This window comes from Oryzias melastigma, linkage group LG8 (assembly GCF_002922805.2).
Source record: "Oryzias melastigma strain HK-1 linkage group LG8, ASM292280v2, whole genome shotgun sequence".
NCBI lineage: Eukaryota > Metazoa > Chordata > Actinopteri > Beloniformes > Adrianichthyidae > Oryzias > Oryzias melastigma.
Genome location: NC_050519.1, coordinates 18,468,343 through 18,488,365, shown reverse-complemented (window position 1 = coordinate 18,488,365; position 20,023 = coordinate 18,468,343). Strand labels below are relative to the sequence as shown.

Sequence of the window (20,023 nt, the reverse complement as noted above, 5' to 3'; positions counted from 1 at the left end):
ATGACTTTGCCGTCTGTGATCTCCTTTTAAAAAATAATAGCGAAAAATGCATTTGTATCTCCAAACTTGAGTTGCCCTCTGAATTTCTTTCAAATTCTGATAAATAAAAATATATAATTAGTGTTATAATAAAAAAGTTTCCATGGCAACACACAAATATGGTATTTTGAGCCACAAATACAAACTGGACTTCAAGATAATTAGCAAAAACTATTTTATTTGACAAAAATAAGTTTTCAACTCTCTGCTTATATTGTTGATATGTGGAAATAGACAAATAACCTGAAGGATTTTCACCCCCAAAGTCTATAGAAACAACGGAGTTGACGAAAGCAAAAAACACATTTAAGACAAATTAAAATATTTACTAACTCAAAGTAAACCGTGGGTTGTTTTCCAAGGAGGGAAAGACACATTCTTTATTATTCAAGTTTCAGTTTGCTGGAAATACTCCACAACTCAAATGAGCATTTTGCTTTAAGTTTGAAACATCATGGAAAAATTAAAATTGCTAACTCGGAAGTTGTCATTTTCTCAATCCTGAAGTAAAAAGTTGAATTTTCCAAAGTCTAACTCGTCAGGCATGATGAGCATGTCTTCTCTGGCTTTGGCCAGCTTCTGACGCAGGAAATCACGCCTCTCGATCCACTCCTGCAGCTCCTCTGCGCTGTGGGCAAAGTCGCAGCTCATTCCATCAGAACATCCTCCTTCCAACCTGGAAACCACACATGAATGCACAGTTGAACAACACATCTGTATCTGTAAGAAACCAAATGTTTTTTCTGACGCCAGAAAAAAAAAGTTGTACTTGGGACAGATATCTAAGTGGACTCCAGGGAAGCGGTGGCGCCACGTTAGAGCCTCGTCTTCTCCCTCGCAGCTGAACACTCGGTCCTTGTGCTTCTCAGAGGAAATGTGCTGCTGCCACTGGCGCTGACTGTTGCTGTGCTTCCCACACAGGCGGCAGTGGAAGCCGCTCTGAAACACAAATGAGAGCCACTGTGATTCCTCTCAAACCCACAGGCAGCAGAACGTCTCTGACACGGCGCGCTTCACTCACCAGCTGGTCGGCATAGTCGGTTGGCATGATGATGCATCTCTCCTCAAAGTTTGAATGGTCCGATGGAGCCTCCTCTGCTTGCTTGCTTTGTGCAGCTAATGCCAGCCACATGTCATAAACCTGCTGCATGTCCCGCACTGCAGAGGGAAAAGCCCAACAATAAAACATGTCACTCGTTTCCTGTATCTAACACATACAAAAGGTATTAAAGCTTGAAGATAAGCTCACAGTTATTATTCTTCATGTACATCCACATCTCCTTCTCCTCTTGGCTGTGAGCAAAAGTGCAGTTACCAGTATAGTTACACTTCTTCTTTTCCAGGATCTGAGCGCACATCTGAGACCGGGAAAGAATAAACAATAATAAACAACAATCCCACAACAAATGAGCAGATAAATGTTCCCAAATCATTCAAGAGGACCTGGCTGCAGGCAAGATGGCGGCTGAAAATCATTAACCGGTAGCAGAAATTCCACAAGATTTCAGAGTTGTAGCCACTTTTATTAAAACGTTTTAATTTGAATAAACAGTTGGGTGTTCAAGATCAGCTTAAAATGTATCAAAAGAGAGTCAACACTTTATTAACTTCAAAAAGGATATTAGCGAAAGTGTTCAGTGATGTTACTGTTGGATTTCCCTTTTTTGGATCTTTAAAAACAATATCTTTCATTTTATGAATTCAAAAATTGCCATTACAAGAAAATATTAGGTTTATCAATTATTTAATTCAATGTAACTATGAATAAACTTCACTTTTTTTTTAATTTAAAGCAAAACCTTCGATCAGATGTCAGTTTGCAACAAAATGTATTTCTAAAATCATCAACAATCTAACAATAATAAACTATGCTAAATCTGATGGCTTTTAATATTTCTTTTCACAGTTTTGTTCTTATATATGGTAAATTTGGGCCCAAAAATATGGAAAAATGCAATGAAGTTTGTAATATATGTTCCTTTTTGTTCATTTAGCTGTTTCACTATAAACCACACTTCCATCAACATACTGAACTGGAAATGATTCAAGCGTCTGACAATAAGAAAAACTTTGTCCAGATAAAATGTTCACTCAATATAATGTGCAAACAGAGAGATAGTTTATTCTTAATTGAGATAAAATTCATAAAAATCTGCATTTGTAACACATTTGTAGGTGGCAGTAACTAACGATGTGAAGTTTAAATCTGCAGATGAATTCATCTTTATTCGAATATGCAGTCAAAAGTTTTAAAATGCCGTATGATAATAGTTTCGAGTCTCATTTGAATGCATAAACACTGTAATAAGAATAGGATTCAGATAATGGAAGGATCATGAGTGTTGATCAAGAGGACTTCCTGAAATTTCAGGAACCAAACCTACATCGTAGTAGAACGGGAAGTTCTTGGTGTGTGGCAGAGGTCGGACCTGAACCCATTTGTTTCTCTCTGAGGACAGCACCAGCAGCACTCTTTGGTCTTTGGTCCACCTGAAGGAGAAAACATAGAGAGAGAAGTTTTATTAAAGCATAGAAGATAAAAAAAAAACTAAAAAAAACACACCCAGTAAAATATGAAACCCGGTGAAAGAATAATCCAACATTTTTGTAAAGTAAACAAATATTCAGGCATGTTAATAACTTGTTATAAGATTTCTCTTCAGTTATTCTTGCTCACTTCTAGGGATTTAGGAGTTCACTGATGTCTTCTAGAACAGTGGTCCCCAACCACTTGCCACTGGGCTGCGGGAGAATTTTTTTTTGTATTATGTATTATTTTTTCTGCCCCTTTTAACAATCAATAAATCAATCAATAAATAAAGAAAGATACTGATACACAAGCATTCGGCCGATTTAGTATTCAATAAGAGAAGCTTGGGAAAGAAAAAAAAAACAAATCTTATAATTACAACATCAACCAGTGTGAAATGAACATCATACCTCTGGGATGAGTGATTGTTATTTGTTTTAGATAGCTTTATAGTCATTGATAATACTGTTTTTAGTGTAGTTTTTATAACTTGATACCGTTGTAGCATTTTCATTTCTACGCTCTATTCCAGTTTTTTACTCCATATACTGATACACATCGTTCTTTAGCAGTATTCTGTGTTTTGGTTTAACAAATATTTCATGCCCTTTCAGATTAAATTTACTTTTTTTTTCATTTATCTTTTCATTAAATTATGAGGAAGGAATTTTATATTTACTATATACATAAATTTCAAAATATTAAAGTTTATAAGATCATAAAGTTTTAATAGTTTTAATTTAATAAATAATGGATTAGACGGTCCCTATTTTTTAAACTATTGAGATTTTTTTTAGCATCAATAATTGATTTATGTGTGTGTAACATTTTGTTCCTATTTATTTCATCTTTTTTGATGAGATGATCTCTTAAATATACTACACCCATGTACACATCACGCCACCCCCCCGGGCCGTGGTAAAACCTTCACGGGTTGACCGGTCCGCAGCGACAAAAAGGTTGGGGACCACTGTTCTAGAACAAGTTTTTTAACTAATATTAAATGTAACAAATATTTTATTGCTTTTGTAACCTCTTAAAGTTGTTAGATGGTGAAAAAAAGTTTGTCATTCTTAAAGATTGACTCCAATCATCTTTTGATCTACTCTGTAAAAGAGTTCCCAGTGGTCTTTTATTTTGATTATTCACATTTTAACCAAAATCACAAAACCTGTCATTTTCAAGGACATAGTTTCTAGAAAATAACAGTTTCTGAGTTGTGGGTGGGTGTTGGTGCAGAGTAAGCCCTTCCCCACTTCCCATCATCCATCTGTTTATGATCTCTCCTGTTAGCTAAAAAAACTCAACCTAACTGGCGAGCAGTATAAGAGCTATGCAGCCGTACAGTTTAGAGCCAGATGCTAACTCAAAACGAAGATGTCCGCGGATCAGTGAAAAAATGATATTTTAAGCTTAATTTTCTTTATATTTGCTCTCCATGTTGAGAAAAATGCTAAAATTTTAAATGCTAATGTAAATAACACAAAAAACATGATTTCTATCGGGAGGAGTCTGTAAAATAAAATCTTGAGCAAGAAAGTGCATCCCTCCATATTTACAGGTAAAGAGCAAATGTATGACTTTAAAAGACCTAAAACTAATTATATGTTTAGTTGGTGAACATTTAATTATTCCTGGTGTTAAATAAAGAAGGAAATGTGTTATTATTGAATTTATAGTATCTAATGAGTTTTATCTGGCAGAGAAGAAGTAATGTAACAAGAAAGAATCGAGTTCCTCACGCGTGTCTGGACTTGGACTTGCAGTATTTCAGGGTTTTGTCTGGCTCACTGGTGAGGCCCCCCCGCAAGCACAATGCACACACAAACTTCATCCTCATATTCAGACTCTTGGTGTCTTTTCCTCCTCCGTTGGACTGGCGTCCTCCAGAAGAAAGCTGTAAATAGTAACATAAGTATGAGGATTACCTCATCAGGGCTCACATTAAACACAGATCAGACTTAAATCAAGTAAAAATTCATTCAGAATTTCTTACTCTGTTCACTTTGTTCTTGTTTGCATGTTGCTCCTGTTTATCGTAATACTCTTTGGATATTTTCACAATCTCATCACAGCTAATACCTGCAAAAAACAGTTGTAAAGACTTTAAAAAGACAAAAAACAGTATATATCTGTTTTAATGAGGCGCTGCTTTATTTCTTAAAATGTAAGCCAGAATCAGGTCTTCAAAAAAAAAAAACAAATACAATTAATAAAATTAGAGCTCTAAAATTTCGCTGATTTGTTTCACATAATAAACATTTAATGAGGAAGCAAATAGAAATCTTTCAAACCAAGATGGTATGAAGTTGACACTTGAAGTTATACATTTATTTATGACTTCTGTTATTTATGAGCTCTAATACTTTAACGTGTGATGTAAATAAAATAACTTTCAGGGTCAAAAGACAAATTTAATCTGTGAAACCCTAGTGACAAAATGTTCATTTAGTGTCTCATAAATCTGAGTTAAACTCACTCATTTATTTAAAAAAGTATCTAATAAATACATAAATATATTTATCATAAACATGCTGCACCATGACACCTAGTTACCAAGTAAATCTGCTGCAGCAGGAGGATCTTATTTGACACAGGATGTGCTTTATTTTGAAAGGATTTTGTATGTGCTGCTGTACAAAGTAAAGAAGTTTAAGTCTTTATGCATATAGAAAAATGTTATACTTTCATAATAAATTATTGTAAATACTTAAAAAGCTGTCTTTTATAAATAAATAGATTAATGGCCGCATTAACACAAATAAAGTGATTTTTCTCAAAGATATAGTGGGACTTTGTGGCTCTCTGTGGGTTTTGGTAAGTAAGAAACTGGACCAAATGGCTCTTTTAGTGGTAAAGGTTGTAGAACCCTGGTATAGCATTAAAAAAAAAATCTTAAATAAGAAATTCTCGCTTTGAATTCTCCCAACTGAAACAGAAATAAATAAAAAGTAGTAAAAAAGCAGAAAACAAGCTGAAAACATTAAATACACATAAGAACACAATACAACTTTAAATAAAATGCAAACACAACTAAATCAAACCACATGAGAAGTGGGTTTAAAGCTGAAATTAATGTAAATATAGGAATAAAAAACAGACATTTGTAAAAAGCTGTGCCTAACAATTTAGAATTTGTGACGATGTTTGTAGTATTCACCTGTGCAGCGCTGAATCTTCCAGGTTTTGAGCTCGATGACAGAGTGGGCGTGACGACAGAGGTCTTCTCTCTGGCAGCCGTACCGGATGGCTGGACGGCACAAATCCAGTTGGCACAGGGCGCTGAGAGGGCGGACCTTATTGTAGTTCACAGTGACCTTACTCACCACAAACACCAAACATCTGACAGTCACAGAAGACAAAATCAGAGGGTTTAAACACAAACAGTGAGTTAAAAGTTAGCAAACATGTTTATAGTAACATCCAAGACTGACTTGTTGGCACTGAAGTTATGAGGAGAATCCAGGTTGGAGCAGAGAGCATTTTTTTTACTGGAGCGTCTGCTGATGATCCTGGGTTTGTTGTCATAGCACTCCTACAGAGAAAATTAAGAAAAAAATAATGATATTATTTATTAAACTGATTTGAATTAGGATTAAACATATCTGTTATCTTCACTCGTAGAAGTCCTTCAAGAAAAATCTCAGAATCTACAAGGAATTTGATTTAAAGTCTCTGACAACAGATACAGCAGCTAACCTGACACAGGAAAATGAACATCCCCTTGTTTTCCCGCAGGAGGTAGATGATGCTGTTGACAGGATCCAGTTTTCCATCCTCTGTCCCGAACAGAAGATTCCTGTCCAGAGTCCCCTTCCTCTCTTCTGTCCAGACATCTATCTCCAGCTGGTTGTAGGCGAATGTGCAGTTCTCCCCGTATTTACACAGACCCAAATCCGACTTCAGCACCTCTGCACAGCACAGGAAATAAAAAAAAGAAATGATCTCATGAACACAAACTCATCTTGAACATGTTAGATCTCTGAGCTGCTTTACCACAAAACCTGAGAAAAGAGAAAGACAAATTAGTGATTAATATGTTTATAATGTTTGACATAAATTGTTTGCCCATATTTTGTTGAAGCAATTGTTGTTGAAATAAATCAGAGAGGATTTCAGATTTAGAAGTAGAATAAAATTGAAAGACAAGTGTTAAAGCACATTTTTGGAAAAAAAGTCAATTTAAAAAACAAAAGGAGTCAGAGTTAGCAGAGTTAGGCTTCCTAAATGTCTCAGCTCTACGATGAAAGCAGGTGAAGGAAGTAAAAGAGAGGAGATGTTCTTGAAACTTAACACAAAAGACCATAATTAACTGTATTTAAATACATGAGAACCTGTTGAAAAGTGAGTAAACCTTTAGAATGCTTTGACATTTCAGAGCAGTAGGTTTTATTATTTCACTCCAATGAAAGTGTGTGTTTTTGGTGTTTCTAACATGTTCTTGTGGTATTTTCTCATTATACATTAAATAAACTTTGAATGACAATTCTGAGTTTTCTTTATTCAAATTTGAAAAAAAGGAGCAGACAAAAAAAATGCAGTTAGCAGTGATGAAACGCTCCCAGATCTGCAGTGGGGACGGGAAGTGGGGGCGGGGTTGCTTCATACCTGCAGTTCTGCTCATAACTTGGAAACAAATTTCTGATGAACTACTGATACTCTGGAGAAACTATATCCAAGAATATGACAGTTTGTTTTTACTAAAGACATCAGAATTAAAATGATAAGACTTCTGGCGTCTACAATAGATCAAAACATAATTTAAGTGGGATTTTTTTAATTCACAACTACGAATCATGCTGTTTGCTACACTCCAAAAGTGGAAGTGAGAGTCATGATCTTCTATAATACTTCCAAATATGGCTGTTTTCTACTTTTTCTACTTTGGACAGTTTTTTTCCTCATACAGACGCACATAATTAGAGTTTCAAGTCTGCCACTGAATCGTCACTAATCAGTGAAATCAGTCATGAAAAAACAAAGCTGTAAAAACCTTCCTAACATTTATAGAAAGCTAATGAAAGGCCAATATGAAGAACTCGGTGAGGTCATCATGCAGGAAGTAAATAAAATACAGTTTTTTTACATTAAAACATCCTGTTCTAGAGGAAACAGAGAATCATGTCATGAATTGCTGTTTAAAATGTAAATGAGTAAAATTGTGGGATTTTTTTATGTCAACCAGTTGTTATGAAGACAGAGTAAACATGCAAAAGAAGAAGAAGAAGAAGCTGTCTCCTTTTACCTTTACAAAGTACAAACGGGCCAGAGAAGGAAACCTTGAAGGGGAGACGCCGCACCCTGGTCCACTCCTTGGAAAAGGCATCCTTCCGTCGGCACAACAGAACATCTCGCTTACAGCTGTGGACCAGGTCTGGTTTGTGAACAAACGTGTATATCCCTACACCTGGGAATGGAGCGATATGGTTACTCCATGAAAACCTGAAGGTCTCATCTGCTGGAGAGCTAACACACCTTCTCGAGGGAAACAGGTGGAGCAGGCCCGTAGGAACTCGTGCGTGGAGGACAGAGGGTTGAAGGTTTCATCTTTCTTCTGTCCACAGAGAGAACCAGACTTCAGTCAGACTCAACTAAACAATCAACTAGCAAGGGGATGCAGTCAGTCTCACTTTGCAGAGGTTTTCTGGAGATGGTGTGAGCACAGGGGCAGGAAGGTGAAACTCCGGGAAACCTGGACAGAAGCGACAGAAGAAGACACCAACTTCAATGCAGAAATCTGCAGGCTCATTGATAAATGCTCTGTTATTGCATAGCAAGATATCACAGCCAAATATCACAGGAGTACTGTTTAGAACTGTTTATTATTAGATGAAGTTTAAAGCACATGTTCTTCTGCTGCACAGCAGAACCTTTAGTTTCTGTTCAGAAGCAAAATTCTTAAATGAGAGAATTGCATCATAATAAGTGACGGTACATTTTTTGCTTTAGGAGGATCTCTATACTGAATTTTATTTTGAAAGGACCTTACATCAAAATTGTTACGTGGCCTATTGAGAAACGTAACCTGTTATAGTTTAGTTATTGTGAATATTTAAAAGTTAAATGTTTTGATTAATTGGCCTAATGACCACAAAGACTTTGTATTTTTTATAAAGAATGTAGTGAGATTTTGGTTCAGTTCTGTCTGTAAGAAACTGAACCAGACGGTTCTGTTAGAGGTTGCAGACCTCTGGTTCAGCTGTTGCATTTATAACAAAGTTCACATATATTTTATACATGTACATGCTGTATATGGTGACAGAAGAATATTTACAGACTTTAATATATCGTCCATAAATGTCAAATGAAGCTATAATTGATATTTTACAAATAATTCAAACTCTAAAAAACAATTTCAAAGTATTTGTGATAAATCTGAATTTGAATTATTCTGATCTAGATCTGATACAATCAATCCTTCCTGTAATTATTTCCAGGATTAAATTAATAAACTCCACTCATAAATCATATCTGTAGTTGTTAAGAACACTGGACTTCAACGACATTATTGGTGTATTTATTTAAACCAGCATCAACAGATTTTGCTGCTGTGTTAGGGGGGGGCTGCAAAAATTATTTTCATGGGGCCTAAAATCTCTAGCGGCGCTATTTTTATTTTTTTTTATTTTCATTTTTTATTTTTACCTTCTAAAAGAAACTGTTTACATAAAACAGTCTATAGCGACTTTGACTAAACAAAGGAGGAATTATGATTTTTTTCATAAAAAAACTGAATGACAGCATATTTATATCCTAAAAAATACAAAATAATTGACATTGAAAATCTGTACTTGGATTTAAACAACTGATTATGCATTTTTCGAAAAAAAGATTAATGTGATTTAACCATTAAAAAACATGAAGTCCATCATCTTTTTCTCAAAAAGAAAAAAAACTAATATCTAATATTTCTTCTTTTTTTCTAAATACTTTTCCATCAGCGGCTTACCTCATTTTCCTACATTCTGGATACACTACCCTTGTAATTTTAGTAATTCTAGTGGTCAATGTTTTTAAGAAAGAAACAGATTTCTGAAATCTTAAAATACACTTTTTCCTTCTTTTACACATTTATCTGTTTTTGTTTAATCTCTGAAACCTTTTTCTTTGTTTTTAAGAGTCATTGAAACTCAAAAAATGGATGTCAAGAATTAATTCTGATTAAAAATAAACAAGAACTTTGAAAACTAAAAGGTTAGTTTAAAATAGCAGAAAAATTTGACTTTTTTCTATTTTTTTCTCTTTTTACAACCCAGGAGTAATAAGATCTTTAAGAAAATAATAACAAAATATGATATTCACCATTTGAGCCGAAATCCGAGAGGGAGTCCAGAACCCCGTCGTGAGGATCAGGTGCTGAAGCAGCTCCAATACTTTCCAAGGCAGGAAAGGAGTCCAAAGCATCAAGCGGGTCGAGCTGTTCCAAAACTTTACTGCTAAATTTAGGAGCGTCTCCACTCAGACCTCTTGGATCAAAGAGCGTCTCCCGGGTGTTCAGTTCATCCAGCAACTCATCGAGACCTCTCTCGTCAGGATCCAGTTCTGTGGTGGGCTCTCTAACTTCCTCAGGAGCTACAGGACTCTGTGGGACTCCGTTATCCAGGGAATCCAAGCAGTCCAGGGCATCCAGCCCTTTGGGGGCCCGCAGCACGGAGGAGGCGCCTCCACTGGAAGCGCCCAGATCATCCAGGAGATCCAGGGCTGCGACCGAGGAGCTGCTCTCATCTTTGGTGAAGGAGTCTAGGGAGTTGAGCTGGCTTATGGCCGAGCTGAAAAAAGCGGGGGGTAGCTGGGGTGTTGGAGCGGGGAGGACAGGAGGAAGTGTGTGAGTGGAGGTGGATGTCCTGACTGGGAATGAAAATGCTGCCTGTGGTGAAATATGGAGAAGCAAGTTTAAAGGATCTACAGGCTGAAGGTCTGAAATGCAACAACTGCTACAGATGAAATCCCACAAAGACACCCATCAGGAATCAGAATGTATTCATTTTTTTAAAAAATTGGGAAAAAAAATGTTGAAAATGTTCATGCAATGGTTGGGGAAAAAAAATTGATAGCATGATCATTGAAGAACAAAGAAATCCCAAAAGGACTCATACAATAAAAATTTCATATCAGCAGCATTTATCAAACACCACAAAGATTTAATACAATAAAAAATAGAGAGCAAAAACAGTGATATATATACAAAAAAGTTCTTACTAAAGTAAATGTTACAAGTTCCTGCAAAGACATGGAAGCTTTTACTTTGAAAAAACAGATTTCTTAACCCGATAAGCTACTCAATTCTTTTTTTTTATCATAAAAAGATAAATTTGCAGCAAGCTTTTTTAAGCTTTTCTTTTATAACATTTAGTGGCTGTGTTGTCCAAATATAACCACAGGGTGGCGATACTGCACCCTGTGCAATCAGCATGACACAACAAAAGAGAAGGATTTCACAGAGTTCAGTCAGCTAAAAAGGGTGGAGATAAATGCAACTTCAATTAAATAAATTCAATATATTGAGTCATTTCTAGGTTAATATAATTTTACATTTTTATTTGTAACCAAAAAGTTCTGAAACATAAAAACAAGCTTTAAAAGTTTAAACTCTGAACATCTACTGTAAAAATAAAATGGACCAAAGGTGTGGTCATGTGACTGGTTCATTTCTTTGTTTTGTTTTTTAAATTCAAAACACAAATGACATACAGTGAACAACAAAAAACATAATAAATAAAATAAATGCCAGGGGGGGAACACACACAAAAATACAGTTATGTTAAATTATAAAACTGAGCAAAATTGTGTTTTAATTGATTTTTTGTTCGTATTTGGGGGAAATAGATTGTATGTAAAATTTAATTCGAGTCAATAAGTAAAAAAAATGAGAGCTTATATGTTAAATTTAGTTTTGTGAATATAATACTTTGTTAACTAAATAAGGAAAATTATTACATAAAATTGAGAATGACTTATTAGTTTTTATGGTGCCCTCTGGTACTAGTCACCATCTTGGCAGGATATGACATCATCAGATCTTTTACCTAAAAAACAAGCAATCTGAGACCAATGGCAAAATAAATTCTAAAATCTGCAGATCAAAGACTGTGAGGGGAAACTTACAAATTAAATTTGGTATAAATGTTATAGAAGTTAAACCTGTTTACGCCTCATGAACCAAATCAACTTGAAGGTGTATTTACTGTTGATCAAGTCTGCATCCACACAGACTTGCCTTTTGCAAATACACTCCCAGAAAAAGGTTGCCTCTAAAAAAATCTTATTTACAGACTAAATACATGAATTCATGAAGAACAATGAAGAACAATAAATGGCGAGTGTGCAAAGTGACCTCCGGTTTAGGGGTTTAGAACAGTTCAGCTGTCAAAGCTGACGCCTGAACACTGTTTAAAGGAATTTTATGTGAACAATAAAAGGTAAACTAACCCAAATTTGTACAATATTTATTTTATAAATGTCCTACCTGGTTGTATTCATTTTTCTCTCTTAGATCAAATGTCAGTCATCCTGTCTGCAGAATGCTCTACAGCTGCTCCCCAAAATCGTGTGGATGATATTAAACCAGTCATGGATTATTTCTCTCTGATAACCCACTCATAGTTAGAGGAAGGTTACAGGTACTTCACTGAATGATGCTTGTTTGATTATGAAAATAGTTAAGATTTTCTTCTTCGAATTATTGCTAATGCTACCGCTAGCTTTACATGACGGGGATGAGACGTAGAGCTGCAGAAGATCTTTTCTGTCCAGTTAAAATTACTTACATTTCCGTGTTCACAAAAATCACTAAAGAGACAGAGCTAAACTAAGACAATTTCACCGTGTCTTAGAATAAATAAAAATGAATAACTATTGCGTTATTATCTGATGTGGCTCCCCTCTGCTGTTGTTCATAACCGTGACTCATCCCTGCGGCACAATAAAGCTTAACAAGGATAAAATCACTTGAAACCGTCAACTAAATATTCCTATTAAAAGCATTCCTGTTTTTACAATTACCCTGAAAAACAACAAATACCCCTTAATAGAACAACTACATTTACCCTTGAGCGCAGGTAAATCATGCGCGGTCAACATGCAGCGATGTACATCTTGGCTGCGCCTATTACGTGAGGCCAACATGAATTTCTATGTTTTTGTGCTCAATCGTACTTAAAACACGAGGAAATAACATCAAGCAAAATAGAACCCGTTAGAATAATGTCTGGTCAAATGAAAGGTCGATATTTTCAATAGAACCTCAAATATTGAAGGATTATTCAAATTGTTTTTAGATTTGTGAACAATCCAAGAGAGGAAATGAAAATACAGTTCGGCAGGACATTCCTATTATAAATATTGTACACTTTTCTGATCAAATTGGTAAGGTTACCTTTTATTATTTAAGTAAAATTGTGCTAAACCGCGTTCAGCCGTCAGCTTTGCCGTTCTAAACCCGTAAACTGGAAGTAACTATTTGCATTTCTGGCCCTATTTCACTGTGTCTACGTCACAGTGAAATAGGTCTATAACTGACCTTATTTGGTTATAAAATGTTTCATTTGGTGATGATTTTAATAAAATAAATAAATCAATCACGGTTAATTATGAGTCCTGCAGTTGATTTTCCAGACTTAAAATGTAATTTTTGAAAAGGAATAAATCTTGAAGTTTACTCTTTCAATGGGATTTATACTCATATATTTTAAAGTAGTCTGCATCATTAGATTTAGATATTAAACTGCTTATTTTTCCAAATGGCTGCATGTTGATTGTATTTTTTTGCATCTTAGGTGTTCTCATACCTATCCCCAAGATCCAACATAAGGACACATATCCTAACATTTGTCAGAAAATCCAACTTGTTCACATTTTCAAAAGCAAAGCAGCCGACCGAGGCCATCTTTTCTGCTATCAGTGGCAAACGCTGCTCTCCAAGGACAAGCACATCTCACTCACCTCAGATGACGCCTGCAGTGTTGAAACAGAGTCGAGCAGACGGTCTAAGTCATCATCCATTAACTCTGAATCATCTGCAACCGCCACACTGTCGGGAAGCTCCGAACCGGTGGGACGGCTGCAGACTGGAGTAAGGGAGGGATGTGGAATGCTGGAGAGGCTGACTGTGGAGAAAAAGAACAAAAAAAATGTGAAATTTTACATGACTTGTAATATGTTCAATGGATTCTCCTAATCTGGAAGTTAATAAAGTATGCTGGCCTGGTGGAACGGCTTCCTGCGGAGTCCCTTTTTTCCGATTATGCACAGAAGCCTGAAGGGAAAAAAGAAAACCAAAAATGATCTTAAAATATTTGTATTTTTAAATGCAGACAGTATGTTTTAAATTTGTCCCCATTCATGATGTGGAAGTCCCAATATGTATTTTTTATTTTCAAAGTGTTCCCAGTGGTCTTTTATGATTCCATTTTTAGCCAAAAATCAAACAATCTGTGTCGTTTTCTGAGACATAATTTCTGCAGAGCAGTAGGAGTTCATTGGATAAGAGGCTCAACTGCTGGTGCAGAGCACCCCCCCCCTTCTCCTCCCCGTTGCTGAGATCTCTATGTTTACACACTCTCCTGCTAGCTAACAGGCCCTCCCAACCCTAACCTAACATTAACGGAGCAACAAAAATGGAGACCAATATTGGAATTATCCAGTTTGGAGCCAGATACCAACTCAGATGAGGAAGACTGAGACATCCATGGATCTTTATGTCTACAAGTGGATGCATCAGAATGGAGCGGAGCAACATCAGATAAGGACCAACATGCAAATTGTTGGTGAAGAGCTTCACAGTTTTTGAATCAGTCTGCACTCCGGTCCTCGTACTTTTTTTCACTTTATTTTTTAAAAGGAAATAAATCAAAGAATTTGCACACTGACTTTTCCCCTCTTTTGTGATTATTTACATCCACATCACAAAATATGGGTGAAGATTATAAATTCCCTCTGCGTTGTTCTCACCTTTGTGCTCACGTACGGCTTACGGGTTTTCAGTCCCAACAGGACGGTCAGCTCCTGAGCGAGCTCCTTCCCCTGCTTGTCCTGGAAAAAAAAAAAAAAAACAGTTCCATCACTAAAGGATCAAACTGTAAAATTCTAAGATGCTCTGTGCTTTGTTTACCTCGGGACAGCTGAGCAGACACTCAGAGGTGCAGTCGTACGCCTCCCTGTACCTCCTGAGCTCCTTCAGACACAGAGCCTTCCTGTACAGAGCTCTGCGGCTTTCCTTACACACCTCCAGCGCGCTGTCGCAGTCCTCAATGCCTTTATCATACTTTCCCTGCAGAGAGGAAATGAAAATATTTCTAACCAAAAGTTTAGCTGAAAACTGCTGGAAAGAGGATTTAAAAAGCAAAAACAAATTATGCAAGTAGAGCTGGAATCACACTCAGCATCTGTGGAGCTTAAGCAACAAGAATGTGTTAAAACTCATACAAAAACTAACAACCAAGTCATGAATAACTGATCAAATGTTATTAATGATTTTTGGGAGCAATAATACTGTGTATAATAATAATGTGTATTTCATTTCCAAAAAAAAGAGCAAACAATAACAATTAAACTTAAAATAATCTGATTTGAAAGCTTGCTGTACTTTATTTTTGAAAGGACTTCAGTTTGTCTTTTTCTTTGTTGTGTTTCAGTTACTTCCTCTGCAGAAACAAAGAACACAAAAATATCACAGTCTGTAGGAAAAACCAGATCAAACGTGTCATTTGAGCAAACTTGGGCCATTTATAGTCTAGAAGTCTGTGCAGATTGAAAATATGGCTGCAAAAAGTTTAGACACCATTTAGGAGGATCAATCATGTTGTTGCAGCACTAATTTTTAGAGATTTATCGACTCAACTTACAAATTTATTAATTTTCCTGCAATCCAACCAGATCGATCTGTTTGAGGCAAGTTGTTAATCAAATCTAATACCATTAAAAAATCATTTCAAAATTAAAAAAAATAATCATATAGATATTGAAAAATACCATTTGGAAGGTCCATCACAGAGGACTGCACACGTGATACAGCAAAAACATGATCAACCATAATACCAGTCCAATGGAAACACTTATAAACTGGTAGATTAAGAACTTCACCAACAGATTCTGAAACCTGGATTGCTTTAGACTGAATGCAACAAAAGAGCTTAATGTCAAAACAAACCAGAGGTCGGGTTCCTCTCTGCTGCTGAAACAATACTGAAAGTGTTTAGGGCCGCCATAGACCGCTTCTTGTGGTCATTTGACCTCGAGTGTCAGGATAATTACATGAAGGGAAGAAACGACATTGTTTTAACATGTCTTTTTACTTGTAAAAGCCTAAAAACAAGTCAAAACTTTCTTGCTCTTCTTCGTCGAAGTTTGTGTGGGTTGAACACAGCAACCTTGAAACAGAGATAAAACACTTCCAACTATTTTTTTTTAACAAGAAAGCGCCGTCTGCTTAGGCAGCACCTCAGGCCTGGAGGAGATCAGAAAAGCCTCCCTCAAATTAAGTAGAAAAAAAGTCGGATTTCTTTACAGTGTAACTTTTGTGCTGTTTATCCAGACTTTGTACAGCATTCAAAAAGCATAAAACATCATAAAGTTGCTTCGGTTTTCACGCTTTCAGAATCCTTCCACAGTGTGTGCACATTCAGAGGAAGCAAAGAAGGCTAAGATTTGAAAAGTCAGACTTCTTTCCCTCTTTCGTCCATTATCGGGCAGTTTAAGGTCACACAGCTGTGGAGACAAACATCTGCGCTGTCCTTCAGTAAACACAGAGAGTAGCTGATTGATGGGGTGGTATGTGTGGGTCAGACTGCTGCATCCACACTTTAACCCTTACCTGTCTGAGGGGGCGGGGAAGACCTCAGCCTGAAAACAACCTCTTATGGGTAAAAATATCTCTCTGGGTATTTCTGTTAACTTTAAAACTCGCAAAATCTTCTAGAATCTGTTATATAAAATTCGAATAGCTAAGAAAATATCAAATTTAATGCAGAATTTGAAGCTCTGAAGATCAAATCCTGATAAGAAACGACAGGATTTTTACCGTTTGCCAATTATTTCTAATATTGACTCGTTTATTTTTTTTTTTTTCCCAATATACTCTTTTGGAACTTTTAGAGGTAGTTTCTCTGCGGGGTGGATTCACCCAACATTAGAAAGTGACGGTTCAACTCCCAGTTGGGGATTTATCTGTAGATGTGCATTAAAGGTTTTACTCTGAGCCCCCGGCGTCCACCTAAGAACACCTTTCAAAGGTTGATAAAAGGCTCTAACCCCCCTCTGTAGGAGTCACTGTGAACCCTGCCCCCCCACCACCACATGATAGCTGGGACTCGCTCCAGTGACTCTACACAGGATGAGGAGACAATAGATCATGAATGAATGGAATTTAGCAGGAAAGAGGTCGTAAAATTAAAGAAAAATATGTCTCTGAACTCTGATATTCCTTTAAATGTTAGAACTTCTAAAGTGTCAATTGTGGTTTAAACATTTTTAACAGTATTAGAACATGGAAACTATTATTAACTAATATTTAAAACAAGGTCACATCAGCAGAACCCACAGATTACTGGAGGTCATTGACATTTCTTCAGCTTCTAGTTTATTTAACTCATTAAACTAAACTTCAGAAAAAGTATAGATGTAAATATTGGTCCTACAATATAGGTTACAAGGTATATATATATATATATATATATATATATATAAAATCTTATTCAAAAAATATGCTACAGCAGGGCAAAAAAGTATTTAGTCACCAAAAACATGAAAAAATGTGTATTAAAGTCCTTTCAATACCTATAAAATGCATTTTATTATTATGTTTTTTGAATTAATTTTTTTAAATTTTTCTTTCAAATGTATACTGACAACACTGATTTAACCAATCAGACATTTAGATAAACTACGACAGTGTATAAATTTGCATAAAACTATGTTAATAAATAATAAAACAGAACAGATAGCAGAAAGACAACAAATCCTGGAGTTTCTTTTTAGTCATTTCTTGATAAAATGAGAGATATATGTTTACATTTTTAATGTGATTTCACATTTTAAACACATGAAGCGCTAGTACCGTGAGCTAAAATCTACATCTGACTTGGATGACTGTTTTTGCTGGCTGTAGTTTCTGTTTTGGAAATCTGTAATCATTAATAGAAATGATGCAAGAAATGTAACTTTTTCAATCATTGTTCTTCAATGTGATTGCTGACATTTAAAAGTGTTAATGCAAACAGAACCGTTCTGCTCTAAAGTTGACGTGTTTGCATATGATATCTTTAAATAACTTCAGTTTGTCTGGAACTCTGACCTTTATATAGCAGCCTAAAATGCTCTGTTGCACAATAAAATGCATGTTTACACATAGAGGAATAAAACGCGCCTCACCATGCTGTGGTAGGCAGCAGCTCTGTTGACAAACAGGCTCTCCTGCAAAGCTTCAGGGATCTGGATCTCCTCTGATTCAGCGTAGATCGACACATTCAAGCCCTCGGTGAACTCCCTGGCTGCCTGCTCCCACAATCCGTCCTTGAAGAAGGCGTTTCCCTCCTCCAGCAGGTTGCATACCAACTGGGTCAGGTAATCCTGGGAGGAGCAGAACAAAAATATTTTACAAATCGACATCAAGAGGCACGTCATAAAGACGTATACAAACTAGTTTTGACACTACATGCCATTTCGAGAACTTCTATTAATAGTTTTCTATTTTTAATAACATATGAGAAATAATAAACCTAACTGTCTATAGATATGCTTCAGACTTTTAGAAATTATCCAAATGTTCTTTATTAATATGGATTAGAATTACTGCTAAAAACAGGATTTTTTGATAGAAGTGGATAGCTACATGTTACATGTAATCTATTGCTTTGCAAGATTCACGATGAAAAGATAATACATTTATTATTAGTCATTTGGATTAGAACATATATCTGTGAGTAAATATTGCAAATGTAATTCAGGTTAGACTATAAAACCACAGAAAACTCACAGGAATAGATTCAATCTCAAAAATAAAACAAATAAATAAAATCAGTAGAGAGACTGTTTTATACTAAATATGCATTATTATTATCTCAAAAATAGACTACAATCCTTCAGTAAATATTTTACATCAGTTCATTTTTTTGTATAAACTATATTTATAGTTGCTTGATTACATAAGTTTAAGGCTATAAATACATTCAAATTGGCTTGATCTTTGAACTGTTTTATTTCCTCCCTTTTAGACACTAAAGGAATCGTTTGTATGACTACATTTGTTGTCTTCTTGTGTAGTTTCATTTTGCTTTGTTTCGTTACTCTGACCTGGGTAGGATAATGGGATACGCCTCCGGTTGTAAAGGTAGAATGAGGATGGCATTGTTTTGCTGGAACATGATGTGGTGAACATTCTAGAAACATTTATCTACAAAGCTTGATCGTCAACACTTAAAGATAAGCAACCTACTTGTAAACACAAAGGACACAGTTATTTGTGACAACTTTAATTCAAAGATCTTTTTTTTATAAGAACAACAATATGAATAAAGTTCCCTCCAAATATTTTGAGCAAGTGCTAAAAGGGGAAAAGATGTGTTACCTGATAGCCTTCTGGATCTGGGTAAGCAAGGGAGGACCTGAGGGAGGACACACTTGTTAGAGGAAATTAAAAGTATTCAGGTGAAGGAGGAGGTGGTGGTGGTGATGGAGGAGAAAGGGGGTGCAGTGTCAGTTTCATTTTGTGCACGTTTACTGTGAAATATAAAATTAACATGCATATAATCTTACTGTATAAAAGCCAGAGCCTTCCTAATGTCCTCCTTGCGTTTTTCTCTGGTAGGGTCCATGTTCCTCGCTGGAGGGGGGATAAAAAATAAAATAAAATTATATATTAAAAAAAAAAGGCATCAATAGTGGGTACAAAGAGCAACCCCAATTTCACGATGAAATTTAAAACTATGACTGGCAGAATTTGATAGCAAAGTTAGCTAGCATGCCCCATGCTTATCAAGGCACTCCAGCGTCAATTTTAGTAAAAACACATACCTGATGGAAGAGAGGAAGTTCATTGAACCGACCCAAAGTTTAAAAACAAGTGGTGAGTGAGCTCAAAAAAAATACCGCGAACTATTTGCCGAGCTAAAACGAAGATATGTTTAAGAAAAACCGAGAAAACACGCGGAGGTTTGGTGCCCGGTGGCGTTTCTGTACATCGCCCATGTAAAGTTTCGATTTCCAGCTGCAGATCTCTCTGCAGCGATCCGCTCGTCACGTGACTGAACGGGATGACGTCACAGACAAGTAGGAGTAATTCTGGAAGGGGGCGCCCTCTGCTGGCAGAAATGTCGAAATAACAAGCAAAACAAGTGTTCTCGAGAATTCATTAACTGTATTTGTTATATTCTGAAGTAAAACATAAGACCTATGTCCTGTTTCTTAAAATGTTTAATGGGTGGAAGACAGAAACGGGCAAGTTTGACGTTTTTAACTATT

At 36.0% G+C, this 20,023-nt stretch overlaps 1 protein-coding gene across 2 annotated transcripts; it reads right to left on the bottom strand.

Annotated features, from left to right (window-relative positions):
* Positions 1-389: 389 nt before the first annotated feature.
* On the bottom strand, positions 390-19,863 carry LOC112146754 (zinc finger CCCH domain-containing protein 7B). Of its 2 annotated transcripts, XM_024272734.2 has the most exons (22): positions 19,577-19,863; positions 19,319-19,385; positions 19,131-19,167; positions 17,936-18,133; positions 14,679-14,837; positions 14,519-14,599; positions 13,772-13,823; positions 13,511-13,674; positions 9,872-10,436; positions 8,200-8,261; positions 8,045-8,123; positions 7,815-7,976; positions 6,269-6,480; positions 6,004-6,104; positions 5,730-5,911; positions 4,566-4,651; positions 4,312-4,466; positions 2,424-2,529; positions 1,289-1,397; positions 1,061-1,197; positions 809-978; positions 390-715 (listed from the first exon to the last, which is right to left on the bottom strand). In XM_024272734.2, the coding sequence occupies exons 2-22, from the start codon at positions 19,375-19,377 to the stop codon at positions 535-537; spliced, it is 3,057 nt and encodes a 1,018-aa protein (XP_024128502.1). In that variant the 5' UTR covers positions 19,378-19,385; positions 19,577-19,863; the 3' UTR covers positions 390-534. The 2 variants fall into 2 exon arrangements, with proteins under 2 accessions (XP_024128502.1, XP_036069233.1); XM_036213340.1 differs by lacking the exon at positions 19,577-19,863 and having other exon boundaries at positions 19,319-19,549.
* Between the last annotated feature and the right edge of the window lie 160 nt (positions 19,864-20,023).